Here is a 16017-nt window from a genome sequence, read left to right as displayed (position 1 = left end):
TTTTCAGTAATTTCCCAGTCAATACTGAAATGCTGCAAGACATGAAGTCTACATTTCCCTTGGGGTATCACTTCATATACCTTGTCGTTACGAACTACTACTAGACTACATCCTTCTCTTAATTTTGCCTTGCTATTCTAATCAAACCTCTTTGCACCACTTTAAACTTCTCCCCCCCTTCTTTCAGCACTTATTTCACATTTGACCCAGTGGATGAAACTCTGGAGCAAGGCTGCAGGGGTGGGCCAGGCTGATGTTACCGAAGCACTCCCTGAGGTTGGGTGCACACCCCTTCATGTTGATGATGTCACGATGACAGCCCTTGAGGAAGCAGCTGTCTGTCCCACGGCTCCTCTGCTATAGATGCTTTGAGAAACCAGATGATGGCTCTCAAATATTTTTTAATTTGCTGCAAGAAATAAACACGTAGCCCTATTAGCCTGGGTGGTGGCCAGATTGTTTTTTCAGGGCATGTGTTTCTGCAGCAGCGTGTAGGTGCACTCCTAAACTCAAAGCTCCAGAGAGGTGCCTCTTTGCCCTAATCATGCTGACTACAGCATGTTTATCTTTCCCTGATATGCTATCTTCATCAATTTTACCATGCCCCTGATGACTACACACATTGCTGTCCCCATGCATCATGCTGAGACCTGCTCCTGAACCAGGGCAGAAGGAGAAATTTGTCATCAACTCTTCCATTCACTTGACAATAACACAGCCTAATATTTCATGAAAATGAAGTGCCCAGAGCACTCCTGATAGTTTACAGTTGTGATAAAGGACGGTCAGATGGATACTGTCTGCCATTAAACAGTTTGCAATCACAGAGCTCTGTAAAGAAAGCAAAGGCCTTTGGGGCCTTCTTGGTGTCAGATGTTGTGTCACCAGTGTAAAGGATGTTTCTAGGAGCAATTCCTGGTTGAATCTAGAGGTCGTCCCCTTTTTTGCACACTTTCTACCTATATGCAAGATTCCCTCATAATCTATGTTTGCTCAGAGGCACTAATGCTGCTTGCTTTCCAGCGCAGTAACCTCAGACATCATTTTTAAACTAACACAGTTGAAATATTTTCTCTCTCCTTTTTTTCTATCCGAGCACAGCAACAGCAAGCTGAATCCCAAGCACCCATTGAACGCTTCATTCAGTCATTGTAGCTCTGCCCTGTACCTTGCTGGGCTCTATGCTCCAAGAGACACCCCACCTGCCTGGCAGACGTCGATGCCTTGCTCTCACGTGCAGCAAAAAATGTCAAAAGTATCATTCCCAAAGACAAGACGACCCAGCAGCTCATAGCTTCAGCCCCACAACATATCTCGCATTGGGAAGATACCTGTGTGGTTGGGGATGCCGGAGGCAAGCCCTCAACTTCAGTCTTGACTTTGCTGCGCTTGTTAATTACCGGATTGACTGTGCTGCTCACGGCTGACTCGTTGCTCTGCTTGCTCTAGGAAAGAAAACCCGGCAAGATATGACATCAGGGTTTTGGATGAGAGAAAGACTGCAGCCCACCTCTTCATTAAATATTAACTTAAAAATCAGCCAGTGTTGAACCTCAGGAGTGGCTGGGGACAACAGAGTATTGGCCTGCTGGCCCAGGTTTCACATGAAAATTAGCCATGTGGGTTTGTGCAAGGCAGAGATGGAAAAGGGGGAAGAGTCAAGGGCAGCATCAGCTTGGTCTTGCTGCTGCTGCTCCATTTCAGAATGATCCAGTCCTTGTCAAAGCCATCAAAACCTTATGCAACCTCCACCAAAGCCATGATTTTATTTCTCAACACTATGAAATGATTTGTTGAGAAAATGAATTCCTGGGGGGAGAGAGGAGCTCTGGTTACGTGTGAGGGCTCCAGCATGCTGGGTGCATGAAAGGCAATGTGTATATTTTGAGAAGCTCTTAAAAAATTAGAACAGCTTCAGGAGAAAAAAAATCTCATTGTATGTGCATAAAATTGGAACATTAACATTTTAAATACACTCTTGCTAATTACTCAAGATTGGTCCTGCAAGTTATTAAACAGAGGCAAAACTCTTTTGGTAGCCAGTTTGTAAGAAGAAAACAAAGCCAATCAATCAAATAACCTTTAATAACAAACAGAGTTTGCAGCACAGCAGCCATGAGAAACCCTAAAACAATAAACCAGTCTGAAAAGTTCAGTATGATACAACTAAAACAGCAATTTGAAATGGGTGTGAAATGAGGTGAAATAAGTCTTTGGGGAGAAAAGCAATTGCAATTCAAACTTCCAAGGAATGAAAGTGGGAAGGAAACATGATTAAAAATGTGCTAGACATTTTCACTAACCCCGTGCATGTAAAGGGCTTGTGCATACATGCATGTGCCTGTGTGAACTCACATGTAATTGCCAGGACACCTTTGAGGTGTGGGATTTTGTACACATCATAGCATTCCTAGTTTTCAAAAGCTGGCCCCTGGTTTTGCAAACCTTAACAGTAAAACACAACAGTAGCGATACCCCAAGAGAGAAGCTACTGAAGAAGACAGAAAGATAGGTGGAAAGGCTAGACATCCTAGGTAAGATGCACTTTGTTAAAGAGGAAAGGAATAAGGTGTGGAATGTGGTTCACATCAGTAGAAAAAAGGAAGGAAGGATTGATGAAGGAACTGATGAAGCTTGGTTCACAGGACTCAGGTGCTTATCTGGCAAAACATTCCAGCGTGTGCCAACATCCCTTGATTTCAATAGCACATAACATACATATTTAAGAAGGTTTGCTGCCTGAGATGACCAAGCATACCATGTTCAATGTTTTAATGAATCAAGGCCTTTGTTTCCTGCATGGGTAGGCATATATATGTGCAAGGAATGGAGGCAGGTGCAAAACTTGGCTGTGACTAGTCCAGAAACTCTTTGCCAGGCAGAAGAAATAGCAATGCAAAGGGAGAGCATGAGTAAAAAGAGAGCGGGCAGAACTCCCACAGCCACCATGAAGGGCAGTGCTCATCCCATGGAGAACATTTCTCTGTGTGCCATTCAAAGAGAGAGGCCAGCTGTCCTTACCTGGCTGGAGTCAGAGATGCAGTTGCTGTTGGTGCTGATCTGTGCGGGTGGTGGGTTGACGGAGATGACTGCCATGTGCTGCCGTGGGGCGAAGGTCGGGGACGGCTGGATCAGGGGAGGAGTGTGTCCAAAGGCTGAGCTCAGGCCTCTCTGCTGGGTTAGGATCTGCTGGTACGTCACGGGGTTAATGGGGTGGGGGAAGCTGAATGCCGGGCTGCAGCAATGGGAGGAGGAAAAACGATGAGGAATTATTTTAAACAATATTTATCACATTAGTTAGCAACTGATTCAAGTTTGGCTTCCTGGAGGCTCCAGGAGACAGGCTGCAATGCCCCAGCTAGGTGCCTTCAATGCCGCAATAGGCCCGACAGCGTACTTTACTGTAAAGACAGGATTTATGTCATGTGCGCCTCAGCAAACTTGTGAATCATTTTGACCCATGTATCAGGCTGATTGAAATTTGTTTCCTATATTTAAAAACAGCCAAAGCCCTTGGCAGTGAGCTCAGAAGAGGTGGGACTTGGACATATCTGGCTTTGCAACCCCCAGGGCTCCCAGTTTTTCCCAGGCAGACCTATTCTGCAGACTCACAACCTTAGGGTTATGTTATCCTGGATATAAAAAATCAGCATCACCTGGCTCACATGGCACAGATTGCAGCAGGGATGAACAACTATCCATTTAACATAGTCCAAACCTACACAACTTACTCTGCATTCAGCTGATGGGAGTCTGGCTCAGGGGACCACTGAAGTATGTCACCCTTCATATGTAGGCCACTGGTTCATCTCTAATCTAGGTCAGCAGTGACCAGACACACCACCAGCTCCTGGCTGCTTGGGGCTAACTGGGAGCAACAGGTCTGAGCCAGGATGCAGCAGTCAACAGCATTAAAAATAAGCTTCTGCTTTTGGAAAGAAGGGCTTCACTTCCAGGAGTGAGCCCCCTTGGCAGAGATGGAGAAGCACGGGAGACACTCTGCTCCCTGTATGCTAGGCATGCGATGCACAAACCACAGACAGGCCAAAAATCATATATTTACCACCTTTAAGAGGTGGCCACCCTGAACCTTTAACCTCAACAATATTTTCTCTCATATCACTAACACTGCCCTTGGTGTGAGTGCTCAGAAAATGGGACCATAATTAGCAATATGCTTCATTTCTGATTTTGCTTTTAGGGAAAATACTTATTGCTTGTGACCATACAATTAGTATTTCTGTTCCAAACCAGTTAATGACAACTTGACCAAAAGAATAAAGGGCAAAAATCACTACAATGTAAAAGAGCTCTTGGAGTTAAAAATGCAGTGCAGCAAATGAGGTGTGATAACAGGCTGCTGCACAGATTTGTTATGTTACAGCAAAGTCTAAAAATGACTTTCTGAAGTGCCACTAGGATCTGGGTCTGAGCGGGTGAGAAAGTATTTTATTCCTGCCACTAAGATGCTGTTAAAATAATAACAAAAAAGTCTTTTCATCCGAAATTGCTGACAGTATTCCTGTTATATACGTAACCCATTTTACAATTTCTGACATTCAAGATATACCTTTAGAACACTGAGAAGAGTTCAAAATTCTTTAGTATTAATTGATTATTCCCTCAGAGGCCAGCAAATGACCACTGGATCAAATTCATTCTACTGATTTGTTGAAAACACCTGATGCTACCCTGAAAAGCTTAAAATCTGATTATGAGATGCTATAGGTATGCTCGGTTAAAGACAACAAGTGAAAAGACTAGAAAAATACAATTACCAGGCAAGGAGTTGCAATTTGTTTAAGTTAGAATTATGCTTGATTTCACAGTCAATTTCTAAATGATGCTGTTGGATAAGTAACTTAGAAAATTAATGTTACAATTACTAATGGCAATATCTGTGGTTTTTCCCACAAATTTTAGGAGTGCATAAACCTTATAAAGCCTTGCTTTGCAACATCAGTGTTTATTAGATCTAACATTTTTAACAGTAAATTAATAAAAAGAATAATAATATTGTGAAACTTGGGTGAAGCAATTATGGCAGGAATTGGCAACAATGAGCTGCCTAGTGTAAGTGCTTTTTAATTAAGATTTGAACAAGACTTTACTCAAGGGCTTAGATTTGTTTTAAATATGTTTTTAGAATTAGGCTCTTCAACCCACCCAGACAACATTTTTTTTAAGAATTTGGGCCAATAATTTGGAGAATACTTTGGGACAATCTCTTAAATCAGAGGGTTTCTTAACCAGTCCAATTGCTCACAATGAGAATTTTGTTAGATGAATTTACTCTCTGTTTCTGCTTGCAGGGAGGCATGACCATACTGCAATTACTGGAAACACGTTAACCAATAATCCCAATTGAGCAACCCCCCCCCCCCCCCCCCCATATGCCACAAAGTACCCTTCCACATGCAAAACCAGATGGGGACTTTGATTTAATACACTACACAGCCCCAGTGCACAAAAGCGAAGGTTGTGAGGAAGAGGTCTCTCTTACTGGTGGACCACCCCACCTTAGGAAGATGGTTATGCATCTGAACAGAGCTGGTCCCAGAGCTTTACCTGATTGTCCCGGCAGATAAATGGCCGTAGGAGCCACTCGCTGCTGAACTGCTTCTGGAGTTGTTGATATACGCCACGAGAGAGTTTGGGGAGGTCCTGATCATTGTCTGGAGATCAATGCTGGCATCAGACAGTGGGGAGATAGACAGGGCTCGTTTTCGGCTTAATCTCGGAGTCACCCGTGGGCTGGAAAACCGTGAGACTGTAGAAAGGGAGACTTTGTCAAAAATAACCAGCAGGCTGCTCCCTTCCTGCAGGGGGGTGGGAGGCGCTGAGACCTGCTGCACTCGTGACTGCTGTGGGATGTTCAGGAGCCAGCAGCAGTGCACGGACCAGCTTCCATGGGAGGTTTCCTCTCCGCTGGGCGCTGAATGACAAGAGATCAGGCAGCACTGTGAATGCCTGCTTGCTTTTCCCTCCGTGAGGGATAAACAGAAGCCTGTCCATCATCCCCTTTCACTGTCACTAAATTAACTTAAAATTAAAAGTGAAAAGGCCCCACAAGGTTTCCATGAGGGCAGCCATCCCTGTTGACTCGGTGGCAGAAGCAGCAGGCCAGAAGAGCCTAACGTCAGAGCTGGGGTGACCCTTGGAAATGGTGTATGTGCTTGTGTGTGGAGGGAGTGGAAACCAAATGAACACAAGCACAATGCTGACCATCCAATTAATGAAGGAGGCGAGGCTCCAAGAGCTCCAAAAGTAAATGAAGAGTTTTAAGAAACCCAATTTGGCAGCTCAGGCACAAAGTTCAAGCTCTCCCCCTCCAAGGGGATGTGCCAGTGCCTGGACCCTATTAGCAATTGTCAATCATTCGGGCATGAAGTCATTTCCAACCCTGTCCTGTGGCAAGTTACTACTGTACAAATGTGGCCTCCCCCAGCAGTTCAGAACTGCTAACTGAAACAAATTACTTCATCCAGAGGAAACTGCCCAGGCCTGACCCACCTGCAAATCTCTGGGGTGGCATGGACAGGAGGCGAGGATGGGTCATATCACAACATTCCCTGATACCAGGGTACCAGATCCAAAGCCTGCGTGAGCCCCAGCCCTGTTTGGAATGGCTCATCCCTCCAAAGCAATGAAAGCACCATTTAGGTTGTCTATTTTTTTTTTAATATTTTTTTAAAATATTCCCACTTAATTATTAAATTATTAATATATTAAAAAATATACCCACTCAGCCATGGGGCTGGCTGGTAATCCCCATCAGCCACTCGGGACTCACCCCAGGAGGGCTCAGCTGCTCCAGCTCCTTTCCTTGATGAGCACAACACTGTGTTACTACCTGGCTTTTCCAGCAGTGGTCCCTCCAGAAAGCTTGCTGTGAGCATATCTTATTAAACATGGTGAATAAAACAGTACCTTGCCCAGAAAGGCAATATGAACTGTTTTCCTCTAGTTGGTTGGAGGGACTGATTATGGTTGCGTACCACCAAATATAAGCCTTGTACTTTGCAAGAGCATAAACTTTCCAACTTTCCATCCTGATGACAGTGCTGGTATGTGAGAGGGTGAATGGGACGTACAAGGAGGTAAAATATACCCTGCTAGTGTAACTATATAGCTCCTTGATTTGTGGTGGCTTGCAGAAGTTTGTGTCAACATTTCCCTGAGACCAGTGGCTGGGCTGCAGTCTCCCGGTCTCCACATGACTCACCCGTGTACCTAAGTGGCTCTGTTATTACCATGCCTGCGTGCTGTGTAATCAATGGGGTTTAGTACTACCATCCCTTTATTACCTATAATGTCCCTTGTTGCACAAGATGAGTGACTTGCCCAAGGTCCCACTGGAAGTCCAAGGCTAAGCTGGTACTTGAACCATGCACTCTTATGACTTTTGTCCTACACCTAATAAACTTCAGGAGTTGCTAGCTGCAATGTTTTTACTGAAATACTGCTATATTGGGAATTTCTCTTAAAAATTAGAATGCTACACATATACTGAATGTGTTCTTTTTATCATATTTTGTAAAGCTACATTTTGCAGCCTCATGGGGTGTGCAGATGCCAGAAAACACGATTCAAGGATCAGGCTGAAAACAGACAGAGCACACACTGGTCTATAAAAAAGTCACCTCCTGAGTGTTGAAGCTGTTCCATGGCTTGGAGGGACTAGTTTCAAATTTTCCTATTTCTTGTGGCTGGCAGACTGCAGCCCATCCTGACATAATGAGTGGCACTCCTCCTGGGAGATGGTAAAGGAGCAGACAGTTTGTAGATGCACTATGGACACAAAACGAAAATGAGCAAATTAAATACCCTCAGCAAAGGCTGGTCCTACCTAAAGGGTGGAGTGGAGCATTCCCAAACTTCACATCTGGTTCATGAAATCTGGGCCCTGCCAGAGCCCTGGACCAAGCAACATAAGGGTCGCTTGTGTCTAGATCATAATGGTCAAAACCTTGCTCTGTCTGCAATATACTATATATTATACTATACTATATATTATACTATAATATATACTATATATAAATTATTACATTAATACTATATATTATAGTATTAATATAATTCATCTGAACTAATTAAACTTTTTTTCTTCCTCCCCCACCCCAGCCACATCTTGATTCAATACATGGGCCACAACCCATAAAAGCCTGGGTGCTGTTCCTAGTCCTACCCAGCCATACCTCCTTGAGCAAGTTGCTGCTTCTTTCTGTGTTCCTATTTCCCAGTGTCATCTATTTAGATGAGTTCCTTTAGATAGAGTTTGTGTTTTATTATGTATGTATTGCACCAAGTGCAATGGGGCTCCATCTCAGCTGAGTTGTCAGTGTTTCTATCCTACAAATAATATGCGTCTTTCCAGATATAGATATTGTTTTCTGCATTTGCATTCCCACAGTCTCCTCCTCCTCTAACAGAAGGAAGCAGGCCAGATTTGACAGTCATATTTATCTCTGTTACTCCCACACCTCAAGGGAGATCTGTTTATTAATGTGCCACTTCCCTTGATAAATTACTAAATAGAAAGAAAAGCCTTGTACTCATTTCTTGCTGTTCCTTCCTATGATTTATGTCCACAGTGCTGGTTCAGCCATTGGTTCCTATTAATTTGCGGAGGGAAGAAGTCCTGATGTCCAACAGACACATGGGTTTTAGTAGCATAACCAAAGTGGGCACCCCTCCCTGCAACATACAGGTACATCATTTTTTTCCCCATGTAAAACTCTACTGGAAGCTGTCAGATTTGCAAGCTGGCCTGAGAATTCTCCAGCCCAAACCCAGTAATATGTATTGTTAGTGTCTGTTCTAATTTAGATCTTGCAAATACCATGGGCTATATGAAATGCTTGATAGCAGATCCAACAGGTCAGGCTCTTGCTTTACACAAAAGCTTCTTAGGTCTTGCAGGCTTCCAGGGAAAACTGTGACCTAAAATCGTGCCGTGGATGAACAATTCCTCTCTTCTCAGTGACAGCCTACCCAAGGTGCCTGGGAAAGGAAGTGTCTGAGAAATGGAGAATGAGTTTCACCATGAGAAGACGTGCTCACTGATGCATTTAGGAAGAGGGAATCTTCTTAAAATTATTATTCAAAAGCAGATTAGTAGCACAGGGATCATTCTTAATAATAAAATTGGCCTGACCTAATCCCCTAATCTGACGGCACTGAGCACAAACATTAAATGATACCAGACAGCAGCCAAGATAAGCATTACTATAGCTGTACACATAGGCAAGGTGTTCAATATGGGCTAACAGTCGCTTGAATGCGTAAGCAAAATTCTCTGTTGCCTGAAGTCCAGTGGTGTTTCAAAGGAAAACCACGTATGACTTCTTCAGCAGCAGCTGTGCCCAGAGAAGTAAATGAAGGCAGGATCTGTTGTTCAGATGCACAGACACAGACCCTCAGGAGGATTTATCTCTAGAACTCCCTCTCTCATCTCCCCTTCAAAAATGCTGATTCACTAAAATGAACAGGGTTACTTTCAAGACTTTTTTGATGTTTGCGAAATATGTTGGGGGAAGTTTCCAAACTGTCAGAGTACCCTTCTACATTCTTGAAAGAAAAAGACCTGGTATTGTTGTGTTGTTATTCTAAAAGATTTTTTTTTTTCAGATACCTAAAATCAAATTTTAGAAGTCACATAAAATTGGGAAATTATTTTAAAATTGGGAAATTATTTCAAAATTAATTCCACTAATCTATCAGCATTTCAGTTTTTAAAATTAATTTCTCTATGCCTCTCTACCTCAGATGGAGACTGTTTTACCTTCAACTGAATACTACTGAGAGATGGGAAAACTTTTTCTCACCCAGGTCCAGAAAAAAGTGGTGGGCCAATGAAACCAGACAACTCCAAGAGAGACTCTGTATCATTGCCTCCTCTGGTGTGTGATAGTATTTTCAGCCAAGTACATATACCGCACCGATAGGTGGTGGCTGTTCCTGCACCAATTTGCTCTGCATCTACCTTTCATCGTGAATGAACACCTCTTAAAGCCAGCAGATGCTTTCCATTGATTCCTTGGGCTTTGGTACATGGAATAACTATGAATTTAAAAGCTGACCTAGCAACATCCTTGTTCGAGATATCTCAACTTTACTTTCAAACTAATTCTTTCCTACTTGGAAAAGATGCCACATTTATGCACTCAGTTTTTGGGCATATCAACAGCTTGGGTTTTATTTATTTGGAATATATGAAACAAATTAGCTCCAAAAGGAAGAAACATAATTTTCTTTTTGTTTTTGGAAAGGCTAAAGATACCTTCTTAGAAATCAAAACTATTTCAGATCTCAAGTAACAACAAAAATATCCTTTGGGCTGAATTAAGGCTCAGGAAAGCCTAAGGCAAAAGACTGTCCAATCTCTCTCTGTGTTAGGAGGAGATTAAAGTGGAGATGTGAACTGGTGAATGGAAAGGTGCAATAAAGGTTAACCCAAAGCTCTGGGCACGGTCATAGTGTTGTGGATGGCAGTCCATGAATGTAAATAAAAAATTTACCATAAGCCTTTGCCCCTTGCTTCCTCTCCTTACAAAAAGTCAGCTCTGGATACAGTTTACAGTGTTTTTAATGGGTTTGAACCCAGATACACTGACCGTCACAGGCACAGCTCTACATGCTGGAGAATAAATATTACCCACCTATTTTAAGAAACTATTTAGAACTGCCTAGAATAACTTTTCAGTAGAAGAAACTTGACCTTATAGCAGCATTATCTTTGCAGGGTAAATGTAAAAGCCACAGCTCACAACTAAAAGACGTCCCTATCCTGTCGGAGTAAATACCCCGTTTCTAAACGAGAAAGAATTCAAGGCTGAATTTTCAAGTGACACTGGCCACGTCTACCGAATGTCCCTGCCTGGTCCCCCAGACAGCCTACAGCTGGGAGGAAACTCGATTTCTTGGTAAAAAAAGTTTCCTTAGCAGTTTCTGACAGTGTCTAAGAATTGTCACATCCAGTGGGTTGCCTGGGAACTGGGATTTTCTTCCCAAATTTAGATTTATCCACAACAGGCCAGCAATGAGCCAAATGGTCAGCTTTTACACAAGTGGCAGCTTGTGGTCTGACTCCAGTGGCCATTCTAGTGCTGTTGTGCCAAAGAAAGGGATCAGACTTGACTCATGTGGGAGGCAGGAGCAGAAGCTTCTACTCTGACCACTCATCATGGCCATGGGCCATCAGAGGGACATTACAAGACGTGGTTTTCCTGGAGGAAAATTTCAGACCTTGCATCACACTAGAAACAGTGGCAGCAAAGCCATCCTGAAAGGAAATCGCAGACGCTCAGTGAGAGTTCCTTCAAGACTTCTTCAGGGCAAGGAAATCTCAGGCATCTCATTATGGACAAGCATGTTGTCATCATCTTGACTGCAGAAGGACATCAGGGGAAATTGCTTCCAAAGGCCAAGTCTGTAAGGCACGTGCGCTGCAGATGGCTCGCCCCTTCCTTCTCATTGAAAGATCCCCTAGAAAGATCCCTGGATCCCCTAGCAAGGCCCTGGAACAAATATACTGTTATCAAAATGGCCCCTCTTCCTGACCACTCACCAGGAAAACTCCACTCAAAGCATACAGAAATATCCTCCTCCTCCAGTCATCAGATTAACTCCAAGGGTAGCATAAAACCCCAGGGTGATCCCTTAATCAATAAGCAGCAGCAATAAACTACAAACACTCTTCACATAACCAGTTCCTTATTCCCCTCTCCCCTTCTGCAGCAGCAACACACTTCTTATACTGCACCAGATGCTGTCATGGGACCCTTCTTTCTTCCCTTGCTGGGCCTATCAACTTTGCAGTTCAAGGAATACTAATGCTTCCCTCAAATCCTTGCTGAAAGACAAGGCTGCATTCTTCTACTCCCAATCCACAAGGTAACTGTTTAGATGACCCAACTTGCATATGTAAATTGAATTCTTTAGAAACCAGACTGCAGCAGAATTCCAGACAGAGCACTTATGGGATGCTCTGGGACTTTTTCTCTCTTCTGCACAAATTTTTCTGGGGAGGAAAACAGCATTGCTGGCTAGAAATGGGTGAGAAATTGTTTCCCATTCTCTGAGCCTTTTCTGAAACTTCAGCATGTTTCCATTCTGTGCTGGGACAAAGGAAACAAAACAATAGCAAAAAACCCCAAAAAATGTTTCAGAATTTTAAATGAAGTGACTACAGGGTGCGCCGTCTGCCCAGAGTAGCCAACAGCTGGCTTGTCATCTGTGATCCAGCATATCCAGCCTGCAAGCCCACAGCTGCTGGTCCCTCAAGCCGCCGGTGAGGCACTTCTTTCCTAGGTCACTGTGAGGCTGGGCTCCCTCCACCTATCCTGATGTATCAATCTTTTCACATAAACCTGCTGGAGGAGAGTCCTGAGCTCACCTCTCAGACTGTGGTAACCACTGGGCTGCTCTGCCAGGCCTGCTCCTTATGCTGATGGCTATTAAATCACTTATTTGAAGTAGAAAGGCTCCAATAACATTGACTGAAAGAGGCCATTGATGCTGAATGACTGCTTGATTTGGGGAAATAAAGTCCTGCTTGATGATCTGCCAGTGTCTCAGGCAACTGTGCCAGTCACTGGCTTTTTGGCTATGCTGGGCTGAACAAAACCTTTTCCCAGTTAAACTGATGGTTGTAAGTCAAGACATTTGTGAGTGCCATGCACCAGGCAGCAAGAAACAGGCCAGGGTTCCTCCCTCTAGCTCCAGAACTAACAAAATGTCATAACAGCACTGCAGGTTCACCCCTGCTGTTGGTAACTGTAAGGTTGCACAAACACAGCCCTCCTGACCTGAGCGACTACCTCTGTGCAGCGCCGCTTGGACCTAAGTTGAGTTTTTCTCCCATTGCCCATTCAGCATGGGCAACCAAATCACACTTTTGACACTGTGCAAGAAGTAGTCATAGATTTAAAGATCTCTACTTCCCACTCTGGCCATGAGAGTCTTATTCTGAAGATCTGGATCTTATTCCTAGAGCTGCCTCTGCTCTGTTCACTGATCATTTTGTCTTTCTCCTTGGAGTCTCCAGTGATGAAGTAGCTTGTATGTCAGAGATGTCAGCACTCTGACATCTTCCGTTGTACAGGGCTATAACAGCACAAGCATTGAGACACCTTGGATACACTCCTCTTGAGAGAAAAAGACACCTCCTGAAGGGCTGTGGGTAATCACAGGAGCACTTGTGCTTAGGAGAAAAAAAGAAGTTGGATGTACTAAACGTGCTCAGAAAGTTGTAGTCATCTACAGGTTCATCTGTGCTCCTCACCAGTCCTTACTGCCCCAGGGATGCTCTTGTGCAACCACTCTGTCATCTGGAATAATCCACCATGTGGTACCCACTTCTAGTACAGAAATGCAAAAGATGGTTTTGATCTGGTGAATAGACCCTGTACAGTCTCAGAGGTGACCTATCAGCAATGTTGTGACATTGTGAAGCAGCTGACTTCTGATTTGAAAGCGTAGGCTTTCCAGAAAATGGATTTAAGCCTGGATTCAAACTCCATTCTTGGATTTAGAGTCCTTGTTTGGATGACAGAATGAAACATGACAGTTAACTGAAGGGTAATTTAGTCACCACTGGAACTGGCCTGAAGACCCCAGCAATCTGCTGCATGAAAACTTATCTAAATTCTCGTGGTATAAGTACTTCTAGCTGCACAGTGAAAACCCTGCCAAAGAGATGTAGCTCTGGTGCACTCCAGCTCAACCACCATTTAAACATTCAGCAGTCCTGACACATGGTCAGTACCAACAAGCTCAAGCTGACCTTTATGTCCTATTATTTTTCCTGACCCTAGACACCTGATGGGGTGAAAAAACCACTGACAAACATGGAGGCACTGAGAAATTCTCAAAGAAATGCAATTACAGCAACCAGAAGGGCTCAGGTACATGCCTGTGAAGAACTACCATACAGTCCAGGGCTCCCGTGGGTCTGCAGATGTTTGGAGGTGATCTGACTGAATAGGCCAGTTTTAATATATGCTTATCTGCTGCTTTTCCTTTTGCAGGTGCCAGTGTTACCACAGGTGTGTGATAGTGCTGTGTGTGGTTTAACAGGAGCTACCTGCATTTTCAGCAAACTAATTCTTGTAAAGTTATTATGTTCTAGAGCTCTCTGGGAAGAAGAGGGCTCTCTGAAAGACAGATGCTGAGGTGGTGACTCACTGGGGTTTTATGCATGCTACTGATATTCTTGTCTCAGAAAAGCACAGTAAGAAGATGCTTTATTAAATTATCTGTTCAGCTATTTATTTACTTAGGCCCTGCTGATTTGAATTTTTGAAGTGACTTTCTAAAAAGAGAGGGAGACTGGTTCCTCAGCCAGCATTTCGGAGACATCCATTCGAGTTTCCGTCTTGAAATTGAACAATTCTCTCTTCAATCCAGCTGATGGATAAACCCAAACACATAGACCAGAGACTGGCACTGGGCTGCTGCTCCTTTTCACATTCTTAAAAAGTATCCTTCTAGTGTCTCATTGTCACATCTTCATGACATTTGAAAGTTTTCATCTCATGCAGAGCATGTGAAGGCCCAGAAAAGGCTTTGCAGTTACTCATCAACAAAGCTTGACTGAAAGATCAAAATAAACGCTTGGTGAGCCCTGGCTTTGCAGTGAATAATGGTTATGAGCTTGGCCACATGAAACCAGGACCTTTGATATGTGAGCCATTTTCAGAAGGCAAACCGTAAGAGAATCTTCTGACAAGGGGAGTATCTCAGATGACTTCAGATAAAGACTGATCTTCAACAAACCAGAGGAAGAGCATCTTGGTGTGTCAAAAGTCAGCCTGCATTAGCATCAAAACAGTTGTGTTTGCTTCCCTCACTGGCTGTTCATCTGGCACTTCACTGAGGCACTGCTGGTCAGAGATGGACTAATAAGGAGGAAAGGAGGAAGGAGTCTTGTTCATGAGCCCGAGGAGAACTTGGCAGTGCTGGTTTGCACCCATCTGTTATAACCACAGACATTAACTCTTTGGAGGGAAGACAGTGGTCTTACTGACAAGCTGCTTTGTAGCAGAGAAGCCCGGTATCTATTTTGGGTGTCGGAGGCAGGACGGTACCAAGGAGCATGTCTCTCCCTTTCTGACTGGGATCCAGGTTCACGACTAATCCAGCAATTGGCAGCAAAAATGACTATTCAGGTAAAACTTCCACAACAGCTGCAGACACGAAACTGGGTTTTTCCTTTTTTTTTTTTTTTATTAGAAATATCTATAAGCCCCCATCACTGAAGAGTCAGAACAGCTTTTATCATTCTAAACCAGTCACTTGACGAAACAGCAAGACCACAAAGTCTTTCATCTTGAAAGCTCAACAACAGAAACTTTGAAGCGGTAATGAAATGATGCAGATCTCCACTCCAAAAATTGTAATGGTCCACACGCAAATCAGAAGGCAGCACAGGAAGCAGAAGCCAGGATCTGAAAGTCGAGCCAAGTTTCTTGCAGCAAGAAATAATCCCCAAACTGCCCTCTGTAATATCTGTGCAACCCCAGTTCTTAAGAGATGTGCCATAAAGTGGTAGGAAAGAAATTTCTAATGCTCCGAAAATCATCTGTACTTCACATATGCTTCCAGATAGACTTTACCCATCTCACTAGGGAGGTGGTCAGGCCTCAGGGGTGACTCAGCACTGCAGTGCCTAACATGGTTTTATTTCTTCTTCATTTAGGCAGAAGCGAGAACTTTCTAGGTTTAGAATGCCCTATACTAGTATAAATACCACATTCCTGCAATTTTTTCTCCTACAAAGTACTAACATATCCTCTCCATTATGGCTCCCCGTAAACATATTTTTAATCCTTGGGGACCGGAGAGCTCCCAACCAAGATGAGAGGTCCATCGTGCCGCACAGCTATGCATAGAAATGGCAAGCCTTTGCCCCAGTCACCAACCAGGCTAAACATGGGGTGAGATGGGGAGCCAGAGATGGAGTTTGTCCCCAGGTACGCTGTGGTCACCCATGGCCAAAGCAGTGGGATGGCAGCA

General features: G+C 43.8%; 1 protein-coding gene across 2 annotated transcripts in view; it reads right to left on the bottom strand.

Moving 5' to 3' along the window:
- Positions 1-16017, bottom strand: part of GLI2 (GLI family zinc finger 2) — a gene marked incomplete at both ends in the record, with an annotated part of 141959 nt that overhangs the window by 20958 nt on the left and 104984 nt on the right. For both annotated transcript variants that reach the window (XM_080621493.1, XM_080621494.1), the window contains 3 exons: positions 1332-1445; positions 3022-3235; positions 5569-5770. In XM_080621493.1, coding sequence (XP_080477619.1) covers positions 1332-1445; positions 3022-3235; positions 5569-5770 — 530 coding nt within the window. The remainder of the gene's footprint in view (positions 1-1331; positions 1446-3021; positions 3236-5568; positions 5771-16017) is intronic.

This window comes from Psittacula echo (assembly GCF_963264785.1).
Source record: "Psittacula echo genome assembly, chromosome: 6".
Lineage (NCBI taxonomy): Eukaryota > Metazoa > Chordata > Aves > Psittaciformes > Psittacidae > Psittacula > Psittacula echo.
Note: the sequence above shows the minus strand (reverse complement) of the source record. Positions and strands in the feature narration are given on the sequence as shown.